The 17,759-nt window shown below is 58.7% G+C and overlaps 2 protein-coding genes across 2 annotated transcripts; both read right to left on the bottom strand.

Annotated features, from left to right (window-relative positions):
- Positions 1 to 2,773: 2,773 nt before the first annotated feature.
- LOC119936589 (basic proline-rich protein-like) lies at positions 2,774 to 7,053 on the bottom strand. The gene is given in 6 exon segments (XM_038756058.1): positions 2,774 to 2,905; positions 3,394 to 3,487; positions 3,582 to 3,637; positions 3,767 to 4,489; positions 4,491 to 5,228; positions 5,230 to 7,053. Coding segments are annotated over 6 exon segments (3,567 nt in total).
- Positions 7,054 to 7,093: 40 nt separating this feature from the next.
- Positions 7,094 to 16,532, bottom strand: LOC119936588 (uncharacterized protein C2orf78-like). Its single transcript, XM_038756057.1, has 6 exons — positions 16,495 to 16,532; positions 10,826 to 12,716; positions 10,641 to 10,696; positions 10,451 to 10,544; positions 7,270 to 7,466; positions 7,094 to 7,202 (listed from the first exon to the last, which is right to left on the bottom strand). The coding sequence occupies exons 1-6, from the start codon at positions 16,530 to 16,532 to the stop codon at positions 7,094 to 7,096; spliced, it is 2,385 nt and encodes a 794-aa protein (XP_038611985.1).
- Positions 16,533 to 17,759: the final 1,227 nt, after the last annotated feature.

The raw sequence follows: 17,759 nt of genomic DNA, 5'->3' as shown, positions 1-17,759 counted from the left end.
TCTTCCGGCTTGGTGGCTTAGCTCCTCCTGGCTTCTGCTGCTATTGCTCCACAGCCTGCCGGGCCTTTCTTCTCCGCTGGAGACTGAGGGCGGCAGCCACCCCTGCCCGCTCCGCTGGAGCCTTTCCGTCTGGGTAGTGCCACTGGTCGCTGCGGGAACGGACAGGGCGCGCCTATCCGTACTGGCCTAAAGGGCCGCCGCCCCGGTTTCGGGCACCTCTCGCCAGAACCTGGAGAATTCTCTGCCGGAAAGATAAGCAAGTCAAACAATTGAGGTTGCTTCTGCGAGCCGGCTGCCACAGCACCAGAATCCAGAAACCCCCTGCCGCTCCCCAATTCTAGGCTCAGACCCCTCCGGCTCGCCCCTGCTGGCTTCTCCGCACAGTCCCGCTCCTTAGGAAGCCCCCCTCCGAACTAGGAAACAAAATCCAAAGCAGATGCTCACCAGAAGCCCGCGCTGCTCCTCCTCGGCGGGAATCCCTGGCGTGGTGTCTCCGAGAGCAGCACAGCACACTGCTCAATCGGCCTGGAAGGTCGACAGGGAAGGTGGGGGTCCTTCTTCTCTCTTTATACTCTCCCAAATGCGTAGTTCAGCGTGGATCGGTCAGCAGGTGTTCCATGACTCACATGGGTCTGTCGAAGTGTAGATGACTCCCTAACGAGAGAGAAGGACCGATTCATCAGATGGCAAATTGGCAGCCCCGCGCCTTTGGCACTTGGTTCACACCGGCCTCACCTACAGGTGGAGTTACCGGACTCAGGCTGCCTGCACGCCCCACGTACCCAGCCCAATCCTAACGCAACCAGCTTTCTTCCTTTTTCTCCGTTTTTCTTCTGGTTTGCCGCTCTCCCTCCCACGCTCTACCTGTTTGTCTCTCCCTCTTCCTCTTCCACTCTATCCGTCTCTTCCAAGTGGGAACTCCTCCGAGGGGGAAGCATCGAAAAGGGGAAAAGAGGAAAAGGGGGAGGACAAATACCTGTACTGTCAACGAACTGAAACAGTGAGAGAGAGCGACTTGGAAGAGCTAGAGATTGAGAAAGACAGAGAGACATGGAGACTGTGTGTGGGGATGTGTGTGTGTGTGCGTGTGTGTGTGTGTGTGTGTGTGTGTGTGTGTGTGTGTGTGTGTGCTTGAGAGATAGAGAGGGAGCGAGCGAGGGAAAGAGAGAGCAGAAGGATGGGTACTCTACTGAATCACAGTATGAGGAACAGTCCGAAAATATCTGGGTCGAAGTCAACCCGTAAAGCGAGGCCCAGAAGGAGGCCATTACAATCAGCCTGCTGGACAGGACCAGGCGCGCCAGCCGTCCTCCTCTACCAAAGTTCGACATTTCTGTCCAGACCCCGGGCTCGGTCCCTTCCCCATCCCCTCTACCTCCGACGAAGTTGTCGTATGACCACAGTGCCCCCCATCCCCGCCTACCCCCTCGTCCTCCCTGGATCCCCATTGGGTCCTCTTCCCTTCTCCCCCTGACGCGCACTTCATTCAGGGCAGTCAACTGCTGTCCTGACAAGAGCCTGACTCTTGACAAATACTTAGCTCTGGATTTCCCCCTAGGTACACTCGACAATTGAGTGTCTCCACCTGCACCTCTGCGCAGCACAGACCCATCGTTGATGGTTTTCGCATGCTGATGTTGTGATGCACTTGGATGTTCAGTCTTGTAGACTGGGAGCCCGCTGTTGTGTAGGGACCCTCTCTATATGTTGCAAACCTGTTTTTTCCAAGCGCTTAGTACAGTGCCCTGCACACAGTAAGCGCTCAATGAAGACGACTGAATGAATGAATGAATGAATGAAAGTTGCCCGCCCCGACTGTCCGCTGTGAGGCTTGAAGGTCTTTCACCCTACCCGAATTGCTGAGTACAGACTGGTCTGAACCCTCCACTGCTACTTCTTAGTACCACTGCAGCCGCTGCTGCGGGGTTCCTGGCGGATTACTGAAATACCGACCAAGGGGAGAGTTTCTCGGCAAGGTCCCAGACCCCTGTGCACAGGACATGGTCCCAGGTTGAGCGGAATTCATTCACCCGTATTTCCCCAGCGCTTAAGGTATGCAAGGGACTGTACCCAGCGCTTGGGAAGACACAATCCCTCCCCTCAGCGAGCTCACAGTCAGCATGGGAGACAGGCAGTTATCTACAACAATAAATGAATGATTAACTAAATGAAGACGTACATAAGAAGAAAAGGAATGTTGGAATTTATAAAGCACCTACTAGGTGCACAGCCCAGTTCTAAGCGCTGGGCCGGTTCCAAGGTGATTGGAATGTCCCACGGGGGCTCACCGTCTTAATTGCCATTTTACAGATGGGGTAACCGGGGCACAGCGACGTTACAGTACTTGCCCAAAGTCGCACAGCTGACAATTGGCGGAGTCGGGATTTGAACCCATTACTTCTGACCCCGAAGCCCGTGCTGTTACTAGTGAGCCACAGTCTGACTGAATTTCACATATATAGGCACACACACACGCACACACACACACACACACACACACACACACGCACACACAACCACATATGAAGTGCATGGTTGGGAGGAAGGGTGAATGAAGGAATGAAGTCAGGGCGACCCACAAGGGCGTCAGAAAGGAGGAGACGAGGAGGTAGCCCGGAAGGGATTTTTGGAGGAGCCTTGCCTTCAATATGGCATTGAAATGGGGGAGGGTTATTTCTGTCTGCTCTGAGGAGCGTGGGCGTTCGTGGCCAGAGACATGATGAGGGCAGGAGGTCGGTCGAGAGACCGACGCGATGGAGAAAGAGTCTGAAGTTTAGGAACGAGGCGTGCCGGCTGCGTTGTAGTCGGAGAGGGGCGAGGTGAGGTCGAGGGAGACAAAGTGATTGAATGCTCTGGCGCCAAGTGTGCGGAGTTTTCGCTTGGTGCGGAGGTGGGTGGGCAAGGACTGGAATTTCGTAAGGAGTGGGAAAACACGTCCTGAAGTGTTTCGAGGGGAACTGATGAGGGCAGCAGAGTAGAGAATGGACAGGTGTGGTCCGGTGGGGGAGGCAGGAGGCAGGGAGGCCTGACAGGGGGCTGTTACAATACTCAAGGCAGTTGAGGATAAAGCGCTTGTATAGAGGTGGCCCTCCTAGTTGCACGGCTGGAGGCACTGGTGATCCTGGTGATCGTTTCCGTACGATGCTGGGCCCAGTCCCAGGCCAGTCCCCAGGGAAAAGGACTAGAGAATGGAGAGGGGGAATCCCCGCTGGGTTGAGAGAGGGGTGAAGAGGCGAAGTCATTGGCAACAGGCTGGCTTCCTCCTAGGGGGTGGTGTTCTAACGAGGCGGCTGTGTGGAGCGGGGAAAGGGAAGGCTGAGAAGCTGAGCTTCCCCGCTGCAGGAAGGTTCATTGCTCTGGAAGGGCGGTCCTGGTTGGACCTCGGCAGGGCACCGGGCCTTCCGAGCCGCCACTGCCCGGGCCTCGGCTCTCCCGGCATCCTGCCGACCGGATGCAGGTCCCAGGACAGGTCTTCAGAGCCATGTGGCTAGACGGGAACGGAGCGTATCGGCTAAGGTGGGGGCGGCTGCGGGGAGCAGGGCTCCTGGTCCCTCCGCCCCAAGAGCGCCCCAGGCACCTACCGGCTGCTCCGCTTTCGGCTTCGCACCGGTGCGCCCCCGAGCCTACCTGGGTTCCCCTCGTGGCCCACAGCGCGGGTGGGGCAGCGCTGGCTCGCTGCCCGCTGAGCGCCTAGGGCTGCTCCCTTCTAGGGCGCGGTTCCTATGTGGCGCGGCCTGCCTGCCGGGGCGGAGCCCAGGGCGCTTACGGGCAGAGCGCCCCTGGATGGAAAACGGTGGTCGGAAGGCCGGCGCCTGGACACATCCCAGATATCACGAGGAGGTGAGGGGGGCCATGGGATCTCCCGGGCCCTCTGGGCCCGGCGCTTCATGGCCTCGCGGACTGGCCTCAGATCCTTGGGAATGGGCAGTGACCTCACAGGGCCAGGGACGGTGGGCAGCCTCCAGGGCAGGGGCTGGCTGCTGAAATCGATCGGAACAGGGGCTCTGGGCCGGGAGCTGGGAAGGGGGAGCTGGGGAGGGGGCGGAAGCCGGGGCTGCGCATGGGACCTAGGGCCTGGCAAGGGGGCGGGTTCGGCCGAAAGGGGTCCGGCCGGTGGCTGTGGTGGAGCCCGAGGCGCTGGCAATAGGGGCGGCCGACCTGCGGCCGGCAAAGGGCAGCGAAGGGCTAACCTGGAATGCTTGCTCTTCCGAGTGGGCGGTGATCGTTGGGCCTCGTCGCTCCCGTCAGGCTTCTCGAACCGGACCTCCGGGGCTGCGGGCTGTCCTGAGTCCTTCCCGGGGGCTGCAGCTTCGGGGCTCCGTACCTGGAGCCGTGGGGTCTGGCGAGGGGGGCGTGTGCCGCCCGAGCCGCCGCGGCCGCCACGGAAAGCAGCCAGGTCACAGGGACCGAGGCCCGTCGATGCCACACCGGGGCTAACCTCCAGGGACCTTTGGGGGCGGGAGGCCAACGGGCCCCGGGCCCTTTTCCCCCGGTTGCGGGCTGAGCTCCTCCCGGCTTCTGCTCCGTTTGCGCCAAGGCCGCCTCCATTTCCCCTTCTCTTCAACAGGGCGGTCCAACAGAGGAGGCTCGTTGCCCTCTTCGGGGCTCGGACGGCAGCCGTCTGCATTTCCATCCCTGGGGGCCCAGACGTGGCTCCAACCCCAGCTTCCCTTGGGACGATTTGCTCTAGTACGACCTCCCGTGGCTTCCTTCCCTGGGCGCTCGTCCTCGCTCTGGAGAGGGCCCTTGGTGTCCCGGTTGGCGCCGAGAGGGCTGTGCTGGGCCTGCCCAAGACTCTCGGCTCTCTTGTCCCGGGTAGAGCTTCTTGTTTCATGCATCGCATGAGCCTGATAGCCATCTGCGTCCGTGGAGGGCTTGACGTCCGTCCCCCTTGGACACTCGGGAACCGCGCCTCCCCTCGGAGGGGGTCGGCGCGGAGCAGTGCGCAACTCCCTCAGCCCATTGGCCTGGTCCACCGAGGTCGAGGCAGGCCGCGTCGCGGCCAAAGCGCGCTCAGGACCTCGAGACCCCGGGAGCAAACCAGCGGCACCCTGCCCCGGGGTGCACGCTTCGCGAGCCTTACCTGCCTGGACGGCTCCGGTCGCTTTGGGCGTCCTGGGACCCCCCGGGCTTTCGTCTTCGCTGAGAGGAGAGAGGAGCGGAAGGATCCGCAACTCGGCGAGCGCCTTCTCGATATCCACGGGACTGGTGACGGGCCCAGTTTCCCCTCTCTTGGGCCGCAAGGGAGTCAAGACTTCCGGTGCTTCTCCGCGGGAGGCCGTCCTCGCGGTTGGGCTGCTCTGGCGCCGAGCCAGCGCGGCACCTGGGCAGAGCCCCGTCCGAACGAACGGGGTCGTAGGGAGCCAGGCACGGCCACACGTCCCAGATATCACGAGGAGGTGAGGGGGGGCAGGGGGGGCATCGGATCTCCCGCTCCCGTTGGGCCCGCAGCTTCATAGCCTCACGCGCTGGCCTCTGGCCCTCGCCTATGGGCAGCGAGCTGACTGGTTCAGGGAGAGTGGGCAGCCTCCAGGGCAGGGGCTGCCAGCTCAAGTCCAGGCTAGGGGCCCCAGACCGGGAGCCCCGGATGGCGAGGCTGGGTGGGGGCCTAGGAGGAGCACCGCCTGCTGGGTCCTGGGCAGGGAGCCCGGATTCGACCCTCGAGACAGACAAGGGGTCTGGGTGGGCCATGGGGGCCCCAGCCGGGGGCTGTGGCTTCCGAAGGGCTGGACCAAGGGGAGCGCGCTCCGCGGAGGGTAAAGAGAATGGCACTAACCCGGAATCCGTCTCGTTCCGTGTCCACGATGGTCTTCGGGCCCGAGAATCCGGTGCCGAGGGCCGTCCTGAATCCTGCCGTTGAGCTGGAACTATCAGGCTCTGGGCCTGGAGCTCCGAGGCCGGACCCGCGTCTTCCCCCCGAGCGGGGTGGAGCGGACGGATCCTAGAGTCCTTCAGCTCCTTGGCGGAGTCCACAGAGCTCGAACCGGGCTCTGGCGATGAAGCCAGAGCTCGCTCAGGACGGCTGGATCCCGCGGGCGAAACAGCCGACCCATTTGCCGGGTTGGACGTTCCGAATGCCTTACCTCCTCGGACTGGCCTGGGGGGTGTGGGATTCCTGGGGCCCTCGGGGGTGTCGTCGTCGCTCAGTGGAGAGAGGAGCGGAGGGATCTGAAACTCGGCGAGCAACAACTCGATGTCCTTGGGGCTGGTGCCCGGGCCGAGCGATTCGCAGCGCCTGCTGCTGTTCCCCGGGAGGGCGTCCTCGCGACTGGACTTCTCTGGCGGCCAGTCAGGGCCGCTGAAGGGCCGAGCGCCGTCCGAAGGACAGGGGTCGTAGGGAGCCACGCGCGGCCCCACGTCCCAGATATCACGAGGAGGTGAGGGGGGGCAGGGGGGACATCGGGTCTCTCGCTCCCTTTGGGCCCGCAGCTTCATGGCTTCGCGCGCTGGCCTCTGGTCCTTGCCGATGGGCCGCGACCTGACTGGTTCAGGGACCGTGGACAGCCTCCAGGGCAGGGGCTGCCAGCTACCGTCACGGCTGGGGGACCCCGGCCGGGACAATCTCGGTATGGTCAGGTGGGGACGGGGCGGGAGGCCATGATGGGCATCGCCTGCTGGGTCCGGGGCGGCGAGCCCGGATGGAACCCTCGAGCCGGGCAACGGGGCTCGGTGGGCCGGGGGAGGCCCAGCCACCGGGTAGGAGTGCCTACCGACTGGGCCTCGGGGCTCCCGCTCTGGGTCGCGCGAAGGGAAGGGCACTGACCTGGGATCCTCCGCGGCCCGGCTCCACGATGGCAGCTGGTCTTCGGCACCGCCGCCTAGCTTCTGGGCCCGAACGGCCCGGGCCGAGGGCTCTCCTTCATCGTATCCGGTGAATGAAGCTTCCAGCCTCCGTCCTGGGAACCCCGCGGCGGTCTGGCGTTTCCGGAGGCTCGTGCTCGCGGGCCCGCGGAGAGCAGGTTGGCCGGCCGGGGCGTGGCTCCTCGGCCCCAAAGCGTGGAAGACCCCTACCGACTCCTTCATGCGGGTGTCCAGGGAGTCGTCTCGGGGCATTCTTCCGGCTTGGTGGCTTAGCTCCTCCTGGCTTCTGCTGCTATTGCTCCACAGCCTGCCGGGCCTTTCTTCTCCGCTGGAGACTGAGGGCGGCAGCCACCCCTGCCCGCTCCGCTGGAGCCTTTCCGTCTGGGTAGTGCCACTGGTCGCTGCGGGAACGGACAGGGCGCGCCTATCCGTACTGGCCTAAAGGGCCGCCGCCCCGGTTTCGGGCACCTCTCGCCAGAACCTGGAGAATTCTCTGCCGGAAAGATAAGCAAGTCAAACAATTGAGGTTGCTTCTGCGAGCCGGCTGCCACAGCACCAGAATCCAGAAACCCCCTGCCGCTCCCCAATTCTAGGCTCAGACCCCTCCGGCTCGCCCCTGCTGGCTTCTCCGCACAGTCCCGCTCCTTAGGAAGCCCCCCTCCGAACTAGGAAACAAAATCCAAAGCAGATGCTCACCAGAAGCCCGCGCTGCTCCTCCTCGGCGGGAATCCCTGGCGTGGTGTCTCCGAGAGCAGCACAGCACACTGCTCAATCGGCCTGGAAGGTCGACAGGGAAGGTGGGGGTCCTTCTTCTCTCTTTATACTCTCCCAAATGCGTAGTTCAGCGTGGATCGGTCAGCAGGTGTTCCATGACTCACATGGGTCTGTCGAAGTGTAGATGACTCCCTAACGAGAGAGAAGGACCGATTCATCAGATGGCAAATTGGCAGCCCCGCGCCTTTGGCACTTGGTTCACACCGGCCTCACCTACAGGTGGAGTTACCGGACTCAGGCTGCCTGCACGCCCCACGTACCCAGCCCAATCCTAACGCAACCAGCTTTCTTCCTTTTTCTCCGTTTTTCTTCTGGTTTGCCGCTCTCCCTCCCACGCTCTACCTGTTTGTCTCTCCCTCTTCCTCTTCCACTCTATCCGTCTCTTCCAAGTGGGAACTCCTCCGAGGGAGAAGCATCGAAAAGGGGAAAAGAGGAAAAGGGGGAGGACAAATACCTGTACTGTCAACGAACTGAAACAGTGAGAGAGAGCGACTTGGAAGAGCTAGAGATTGAGAAAGACAGAGAGACATGGAGACTGTGTGTGGGGATGTGTGTGTGTGTGCGTGTGTGTGTGTGTGTGTGTGTGTGTGTGTGTGTGTGTGCTTGAGAGATAGAGAGGGAGCGAGCGAGGGAAAGAGAGAGCAGAAGGATGGGTACTCTACTGAATCACAGTATGAGGAACAGTCCGAAAATATCTGGGTCGAAGTCAACCCGTAAAGCGAGGCCCAGAAGGAGGCCATTACAATCAGCCTGCTGGACAGGACCAGGCGCGCCAGCCGTCCTCCTCTACCAAAGTTCGACATTTCTGTCCAGACCCCGGGCTCGGTCCCTTCCCCATCCCCTCTACCTCCGACGAAGTTGTCGTATGACCACAGTGCCCCCCATCCCCGCCTACCCCCTCGTCCTCCCTGGATCCCCATTGGGTCCTCTTCCCTTCTCCCCCTGACGCGCACTTCATTCAGGGCAGTCAACTGCTGTCCTGACAAGAGCCTGACTCTTGACAAATACTTAGCTCTGGATTTCCCCCTAGGTACACTCGACAATTGAGTGTCTCCACCTGCACCTCTGCGCAGCACAGACCCATCGTTGATGGTTTTCGCATGCTGATGTTGCGATGCACTTGGATGTTCAGTCTTGTAGACTGGGAGCCCGCTGTTGTGTAGGGACCCTCTCTATATGTTGCAAACCTGTTTTTTCCAAGCGCTTAGTACAGTGCCCTGCACACAGTAAGCGCTCAATGAAGACGACTGAATGAATGAATGAATGAATGAATGAATGAAAGTTGCCCGCCCCGACTGTCCGCTGTGAGGCTTGAAGGTCTTTCACCCTACCCGAATTGCTGAGTACAGACTGGTCTGAACCCTCCACTGCTACTTCTTCGTACCACTGCAGCCGCTGCTGCGGGGTTCCTGGCGGATTACTGAAATACCGACCAAGGGGAGAGTTTCTCGGCAAGGTCCCAGACCCCTGTGCACAGGACATGGTCCCAGGTTGAGCGGAATTCATTCACCCGTATTTCCCCAGCGCTTAAGGTATGCAAGGGACTGTACCCAGCGCTTGGGAAGACACAATCCCTCCCCTCAGCGAGCTCACAGTCAGCATGGGAGACAGGCAGTTATCTACAACAATAAATGAATGATTAACTAAATGAAGACGTACATAAGAAGAAAAGGAATGTTGGAATTTATAAAGCACCTACTAGGTGCACAGCCCAGTTCTAAGCGCTGGGCCGGTTCCAAGGTGATTGGAATGTCCCACGGGGGCTCACCGTCTTAATTGCCATTTTACAGATGGGGTAACCGGGGCACAGCGACGTTACAGTACTTGCCCAAAGTCGCACAGCTGACAATTGGCGGAGTCGGGATTTGAACCCATTACTTCTGACCCCGAAGCCCGTGCTGTTACTAGTGAGCCACAGTCTGACTGAATTTCACATATATAGGCACACACACACGCACACACACACACACACACACACACACACACACGCACACACAAACACATATGAAGTGCATGGTTGGGAGGAAGGGTGAATGAAGGAATGAAGTCAGGGCGACCCACAAGGGCGTCAGAAAGGAGGAGACGAGGAGGTAGCCCGGAAGGGATTTTTGGAGGAGCCTTGCCTTCAATATGGCATTGAAATGGGGGAGGGTTATTTCTGTCTGCTCTGAGGAGCGTGGGCGTTCGTGGCCAGAGACATGATGAGGGCAGGAGGTCGGTCGAGAGACCGACGCGATGGAGAAAGAGTCTGAAGTTTAGGAACGAGGCGTGCCGGCTGCGTTGTAGTAGGAGAGGGGCGAGGTGAGGTCGAGGGAGACAAAGTGATTGAATGCTCTGGCGCCAAGTGTGCGGAGTTTTCGCTTGGTGCGGAGGTGGGTGGGCAAGGACTGGAATTTCGTAAGGAGTGGGAAAACACGTCCTGAAGTGTTTCGAGGGGAACTGATGAGGGCAGCAGAGTAGAGAATGGACAGGTGTGGTCCGGTGGGGGAGGCAGGAGGCAGGGAGGCCTGACAGGGGGCTGTTACAATACTCAAGGCAGTTGAGGATAAAGCGCTTGTATAGAGGTGGCCCTCCTAGTTGCACGGCTGGAGGCACTGGTGATCCTGGTGATCGTTTCCGTACGATGCTGGGCCCAGTCCCAGGCCAGTCCCCAGGGAAAAGGACTAGAGAATGGAGAGGGGGAATCCCCGCTGGGTTGAGAGAGGGGTGAAGAGGCGAAGTCATTGGCAACAGGCTGGCTTCCTCCTAGGGGGTGGTGTTCTAACGAGGCGGCTGTGTGGAGCGGGGAAAGGGAAGGCTGAGAAGCTGAGCTTCCCCGCTGCAGGAAGGTTCATTGCTCTGGAAGGGCGGTCCTGGTTGGACCTCGGCAGGGCACCGGGCCTTCCGAGCCGCCACTGCCCGGGCCTCGGCTCTCCCGGCATCCTGCCGACCGGATGCAGGTCCCAGGACAGGTCTTCAGAGCCATGTGGCTAGACGGGAACGGAGCGTATCGGCTAAGGTGGGGGCGGCTGCGGGGAGCAGGGCTCCTGGTCCCTCCTGCCCCAAGAGCCGCCCCAGGCACCTACCGGCTGCTCCGCTTTCGGCTTCGCACCGGTGCGCCCCCGAGCCTACCTGGGTTCCCCTCGTGGCCCACAGCGCGGGTGGGGCAGCGCTGGCTCGCTGCCCGCTGAGCGCCTAGGGCTGCTCCCTTCTAGGGCGCGGTTCCTATGTGGCACGGCCTGCCTGCCGGGGCGGAGCCCAGGGCGCTTACGGGCAGAGCGCCCCTGGATGGAAAACGGTGGTCGGAAGGCCGGCGCCTGGACACATCCCAGATATCACGAGGAGGTGAGGGGGGCCATGGGATCTCCCGGGCCCTCTGGGCCCGGCGCTTCATGGCCTCGCGGACTGGCCTCAGATCCTTGGGAATGGGCAGTGACCTCACAGGGCCAGGGACGGTGGGCAGCCTCCAGGGCAGGGGCTGGCTGCTGAAATCGATCGGAACAGGGGCTCTGGGCCGGGAGCTGGGAAGGGGGAGCTGGGGAGGGGGCGGAAGCCGGGGCTGCGCATGGGACCTAGGGCCTGGCAAGGGGGCGGGTTCGGCCGAAAGGGGTCCGGCCGGTGGCTGTGGTGGAGCCCGAGGCGCTGGCAATAGGGGCGGCCGACCTGCGGCCGGCAAAGGGCAGCGAAGGGCTAACCTGGAATGCTTGCTCTTCCGAGTGGGCGGTGATCGTTGGGCCTCGTCGCTCCCGTCAGGCTTCTCGAACCGGACCTCCGGGGCTGCGGGCTGTCCTGAGTCCTTCCCGGGGGCTGCAGCTTCGGGGCTCCGTACCTGGAGCCGTGGGGTCTGGCGAGGGGGGCGTGTGCCGCCCGAGCCGCCGCGGCCGCCACGGAAAGCAGCCAGGTCACAGGGACCGAGGCCCGTCGATGCCACACCGGGGCTAACCTCCAGGGACCTTTGGGGGCGGGAGGCCAACGGGCCCCGGGCCCTTTTCCCCGGTTGCGGGCTGAGCTCCTCCCGGCTTCTGCTCCGTTTGCGCCAAGGCCGCCTCCATTTCCCCTTCTCTTCAACAGGGCGGTCCAACAGAGGAGGCTCGTTGCCCTCTTCGGGGCTCGGACGGCAGCCGTCTGCATTTCCATCCCTGGGGGCCCAGACGTGGCTCCAACCCCAGCTTCCCTTGGGACGATTTGCTCTAGTACGACCTCCCGTGGCTTCCTTCCCTGGGCGCTCGTCCTCGCTCTGGAGAGGGCCCTTGGTGTCCCGGTTGGCGCCGAGAGGGCTGTGCTGGGCCTGCCCAAGACTCTCGGCTCTCTTGTCCCGGGTAGAGCTTCTTGTTTCATGCATCGCATGAGCCTGATAGCCATCTGCGTCCGTGGAGGGCTTGACGTCCGTCCCCCTGGGACACTCGGGAACCGCGCCTCCCCTCGGAGGGGGTCGGCGCGGAGCAGTGCGCAACTCCCTCAGCCCATTGGCCTGGTCCACCGAGGTCGAGGCAGGCCGCGTCGCGGCCAAAGCGCGCTCAGGACCTCGAGACCCCGGGAGCAAACCAGCGGCACCCTGCCCCGGGGTGCACGCTTCGCGAGCCTTACCTGCCTGGACGGCTCCGGTCGCTTTGGGCGTCCTGGGACCCCCCGGGCTTTCGTCTTCGCTGAGAGGAGAGAGGAGCGGAAGGATCCGCAACTCGGCGAGCGCCTTCTCGATATCCACGGGACTGGTGACGGGCCCAGTTCCCCTCTCTTGGGCCGCAAGGGAGTCAAGACTTCCGGTGCTTCTCCGCGGGAGGCCGTCCTCGCGGTTGGGCTGCTCTGGCGCCGAGCCAGCGCGGCACCTGGGCAGAGCCCCGTCCGAACGAACGGGGTCGTAGGGAGCCAGGCACGGCCACACGTCCCAGATATCACGAGGAGGTGAGGGGGGGCAGGGGGGGCATCGGATCTCCCGCTCCCGTTGGGCCCGCAGCTTCATAGCCTCACGCGCTGGCCTCTGGCCCTCGCCTATGGGCAGCGAGCTGACTGGTTCAGGGAGAGTGGGCAGCCTCCAGGGCAGGGGCTGCCAGCTCAAGTCCAGGCTAGGGGTCCCAGACCGGGAGCCCCGGATGGCGAGGCTGGGTGGGGTCCTAGGAGGAGCACGGCCTGCTGGGTCCTGGGCAGGAAGCCCGGATTCGACCCTCGAGACAGACAAGCATCCTGCTTGTCAAATCCAACGGCTCATACTCTGTCCTAATCCTCCTCGACCTCTCAGCTGCCTTCGACATTGTGGACCACCCCCTTCTCCTCAACACGCTATCTGACCTTTGCTTCCAAGCTCCGTCCTCTCCTGGTTCTCCTCTTACCTCTCCGTTCTTCCTCTTTCACAGTTTTTCTTCTGGTTTGCCACTCTCCCTCCCACGCTCTATCTGTTTCTCTCTCCCTCTTCCTCTTCCACTCTATCCGTCTCTTCCAAGTGCGGACTCCTCCGAGGGGGAAGCATCGAAAAGAGGAAAAGAGGAAAAGGGGGAGGAGAAATACCTGTATTGTCAACGAAATGAAACAGTGAGGGAGAGCGACTTGGAAGAGGAAGAGATTGAGAAAGACAGAGAGACATGAAGACTGTGTGTCGGGGGTGTGTGCGTGACTGGGAGATAGAGAGAGAGCGAGTGAGGGAAAGAGAGAGCAGAAGGATGGGTACTCTACTGAATCACAGTATGAGGAACAGTCCGAAAATATCTGGGTCGAGGTCAATGCGTAAAGCGAGGCCCAGAAGGAGGCCATTACAATCAGTCTGCTGTACAGGACCAGGCGTGTCAGCCGTCCTCCTCTACCAAAGTTCAAAATTTCTGTCCAAACTCCGGGCTCGGTCCCTTCCCCATCCCCTCTTCCTCCGACAAAGTTGTCGTATGGCCACGGTGCCCCCCATCTCCGCCTACCCACTCGTCCTCCCTGGCTCCCCATTGGGTCCTCTTCCCTTCTCGCCCTGTCGCACACTTCATTCAGGGCACTCAACCGCTGTCCTCACAAGAGCCTGACTCTTGTCAAATACTTAGCTATGGATTTCCCACTAGGTATACTCAACAATTGAGAGTCTCCATCTGCACCTCTGCGCAACACGGACCCATCCTTGATGGTTTTCGCATGCTGATGTTTCGATGCACTTGGATGTTCAGACATGTTAACTGTGAGCCCGCTGTTGGGTAGGGACCGTCTCTATGTGTATATGTATATATGGGGACCGTCTCCAAAACTTCTCTGGTGGTGTGGACTCCTCTTTAGCTGCATGGTACACTGCCAGAGATCATCATGTCCAATTGTTCAGAGTCACTGGAATGACTGGGCGAGAAGCACCTGTCATATTGAAACAGGAACAGTTCGCCTGGTAGAAATAGTTTCCCTTCCCTGTTGTTGTCACACCATGGCTATGACTGAAGACAGGCTCTCTGGGAGGCAGTTCAGTGATGATTCCTTTGCTGGGCCTGTCTGGAAGTCAGGCAATCCTGACCATGGAATTGTGAGGCAGAGGAGCATCATATGGCCAGATACGATCGATAAAGTTTGAAATGATAGCTTTTTCCTAATAATATTAAACAATTATTCTTAACTCATTCTTTAAAACTACTAACAATTTTAAGAAATTTTCCAATTACTCTTCTGTTGCTTTCCAGATCCTTGGGATATGATGACTATGCCTTTCCAGTCCCTTAAAAGGAAACAATTGCAATGACAAAGTAGACATCCAGATCTGCACATATGTATGATACCGAATAATATACAACTGCTTTTTGCCCATTAGCTAGGCTATAGCAGAGACAACATGCAGAACTTGCATTGTCAACCCTGAAAAATGGAGATTTTATATTAAAGATCATCTGAACCAATTTAACAGGCAAAGATGAACAAACCCCAGTTCTAATACATATACTTTGTAAAATGCAGCAATTAAATCTGGACCTCGCGTGTTCTAATATTTAACACGTTAAGTGACGAGCAGGCCAAACAGTTTCAGAGAGTGATGTGTCGTCATTCCCCCTCTCCCAGGCGTGATGTCTGCAAAAGAGAAGGGTCTAGGTCTTGGAGGATCTCCAAGCCTCCACCAAAGTTAGTGGGCAGCCCTCATTGGTATTAGCTGCACAGGTTTGCCTAGTCAGATTCATTTATCATTTCAAATATATCAAGATGACTTTTGTAATTGATCTACTTTCACCGTTTACTAAGTTGGCAAAATTTAAGGCAGTGGCATTTCAGATATAATGATTAAATCACCACCCCTCCAGTTGTTCCTAGGTTGGGAGAACAATGACAAGTTCACTCCCAATTCATTCCTAATTATCGCCATTGTAGTTTCTAGGGGAAGGTGCCTTAGATTGAGGAAGGCAGCCATTCAGAAAGAGGGAGGCAGCCCTTTGCTAGAAGGAGGTGCCTTCCCTCAAAGGAATTCCCGTTGATCTCCCAATCTGATAGCTCTCGCCCTGAAGGCAAAGTGGTTACGTTTTCCTATCCCCATGCTTTAGCTTCCAAATTTCTTGAGTAGCTGGGTGCTCGGGTGATGGGAAGGGTCCCCCATTTCCCAGTAACCCCAATTATGGAATTATTTCCTGTAATTGATGGTTGGCCTCCTTGCCAAGCATCCTTCCTCATCATAGATACCCGGGCCCTGGTGTCTACCGGTAAGGAGACTTTCCGACGATCATTTACTAGGACGGTCATATGCGTGGGGGACCCGGGTTGCGAGAGGGCCGTGGCCGCCGTCCAATGGCCAGGCCCGCCGGATTCCCCTTCTAATTTCCCCGCTCCGTGGTGGTTAGGGCCTTTGGTCTACCTTCCTGAGTGAACAGCTTCAGGATATGTGTGGGCAGCCCATCCAGCTCGTCCATAGGAAATCCCCGCTCCCTTAACTCCCTCCATATGATCACCCGTTCTCCTGGGCCCAACCTTCCTGAGCCGACCCTCTGTGGGGGTCGGTGGGTATCCCTTTTACTATTCGTTGGAACTGGCTTTGCCCTCCTGAACCCCAGGCCTTTCCTAATCATGGCTGCTACACGCCGGGTAATCGGCACCTTAGGGGACTGGAATAGGGACCAGTCACTGTTGACCACATTGGCCAAAGTACTCCAGGTTTATACCCCAGTGGCCCTATCCCTCAAACGGTGGGCCAGCCCGCGCTCCGGCCCTGGGGGTGCACCCATTACTATTGCACGAAGTAGGCCCTCTTGGGCGGGGAGGGACCAGGGGCTTGGTTCCTGAGTTTTCTCCCTCTAATCCAGGAGTTGTTCAATTCCCAGCATCAGGAGATGCTGGCTTAATGTAGGTGGGTCGGTCCAGCGGAGGGTTCCGGCCCTTCCCTGTTCACTCTGGAGGACTGTCCGAGCCCAGTGTACCGCGAGGGTCCAGAGGGTACGACCTTGAGTGTGAGTGTGGGTCACATCCACCCCTGGGCCCAAATCGAGGTGGCTGCTTTCATTTGGGCTGAAGTCCAGCTGGGCTGTCGCTCCCTTCCATACCGTGGCCAGCCAGCCTATCACCGGCTCCCCGGGGTCCCGGGAAAACTCCTTAGAGAGCTGCCTGAGTTCAGCGGCTGTGAAATGAGTAGTTTGTGTGGTGACCTTTCCCTCAGGATTCCGCTTTTCCTTGATAATAGGATACAGGGGCTTGGGCTGCCCCTCGGGATTCTGCGGGGGCACCTCCCAATCCCAAGGGGAAGAGGCTGGTTCCAGTTGTGGTAGAGGATCGGGATCCCCCTTCTCCTCCCCAGAGGAATTCTTCCCACCCAGCTCCGAGTACATGACCCGCTTGATCTCCTGCTCAGTTTCGGGAAGTTTCCTCTGTGCTTCTAACTCCTTAGCCACCCGGGGTGCCAATTTCTGCTCTAAAAGTATCGCCTGCTGCATTTCTACCTCGGCCGCTGTCTGCAGTAAGAGGCATTTCGTCTCACGTTCCTTTAGTTTTGCCTCTAGGGTGGCCCTCTCCAGTCACCACCGCCGGCGGTCCTGGGCGGCGGCCTGTAGCGCCATTGCTAGGAGTCACCGTACCTCGCTCTCGCCTGTCCCGCCATCGACCCCCGGCCCACGTCATCCCCCGGGCCAGGAATGCCCTCCCTCTGTCCATCCGCCAAGCTAGCTCTCTTCCTCCCTTCAAGGCCCTGCTGAGAGCTCACCTCCTCCAGGAGGCCTTCCCAGACTGAGCCCCTTCCTTCCTCTCCCCCTCGTCCCCCTCTCCATCCCCCCATCTTACCTCCCTCCCTTCCCCACAGCACCTGTATATATGTATATATGTTTGTACATATTTTTTACTCTACTTATTTATTTATTTAATTTATTTCTACATATCTATTCTATTTTATTTTGTTAGTATGTTTGGTTTTGTTCTCTGTCTCCCCCCTTTAGACTGTGAGCCCACTGTTGGGTAGGGACTGTCTCTATGTGTTGCCAATTTGTACTTCCCAAGCGCTTAGTACAGTGCTCTGCACATAATAAGCGCTCAATAAATACGATTGATGATGATGAGGAGGGCGGTCTTTCCTTTCTTTTTCCTGATTTGGGTAGCCTCCCGCCAATCACAAAATTCCCTCACCAGATTGGCTGGGTCCTCCCAGTGCTCCTCCACCCAGCGGCTGTCCCATCTTGGGGTTTTCCATTCCTGATCGGCGAGGAATTCAAAAAGCCCTCTCGGCTCTTTGTTGCCTCTCACCGATCCCATCCCCGTCGCCATTTATGTCACCAGTCGTCCGGGAACGGGTTCGTTCAGTGATCGGCGAGGCTAGAGAGAGAGAGAGAGGATGGGGATGTAAAGCCTGAGTTTTATATAAAATTTATTCCGCGAGGCGAATTGAATTTATGTAATTGTTTAGGCCCAATGGATTGAACTTCCCTTTCAGGATGAATATAATCAATTAGCAATATTAGAGCTTCCCTACACGGGAGGAACACAATCATCAATCAGTCAATCAATAAATCTTATTTATTGAGCACTTACTGTGTGCAGAGCACTGTACTAAGCGCTTGGGAAGTACAAGTTGGCAACATATAGAGACAGTCCCTACCCAACAGTGGGCTCACAGTCTAGAAGGGGGAGACAGAGAACAAAACCAAACGTATTAACAAAATAAAATGAATAGAATAGATATGTAGAAGTAAAATAAATAAATAGACTAATAAACATGTACAAACATATATACATATATACAGGTGCTGTGGGGAAGGGAAGGGGGTAAGACGGTGGAGATGGAGAGGGGGACGAGA

The sequence above is a fragment of the Tachyglossus aculeatus genome, chromosome 14 (assembly GCF_015852505.1).
Source record: "Tachyglossus aculeatus isolate mTacAcu1 chromosome 14, mTacAcu1.pri, whole genome shotgun sequence".
NCBI lineage: Eukaryota > Metazoa > Chordata > Mammalia > Monotremata > Tachyglossidae > Tachyglossus > Tachyglossus aculeatus.
The sequence above is the reverse complement of the archived record's forward strand: the minus strand, read 5'-3'. Positions and strand labels throughout refer to the sequence as shown.

Coding starts and splice junctions, on each gene's coding strand:
- LOC119936588 (XM_038756057.1), bottom strand. CDS start 16,532: ATGGCGCTACAGGCCGCCGCCCAGGACCGCCGGCGGTG. Junction 7,467..10,450: donor GTGGCGGCTCGGAAGGCCCG/GTGCCCTGCCGA, acceptor TTTGTTTCCTAG/TTCGGAGGGGGGCTTCCTAA. Junction 7,203..7,269: donor TCTCCAGGTTCTGGCGAGAG/GTGCCCGAAACC, acceptor CCGTTCCCGCAG/CGACCAGTGGCACTACCCAG.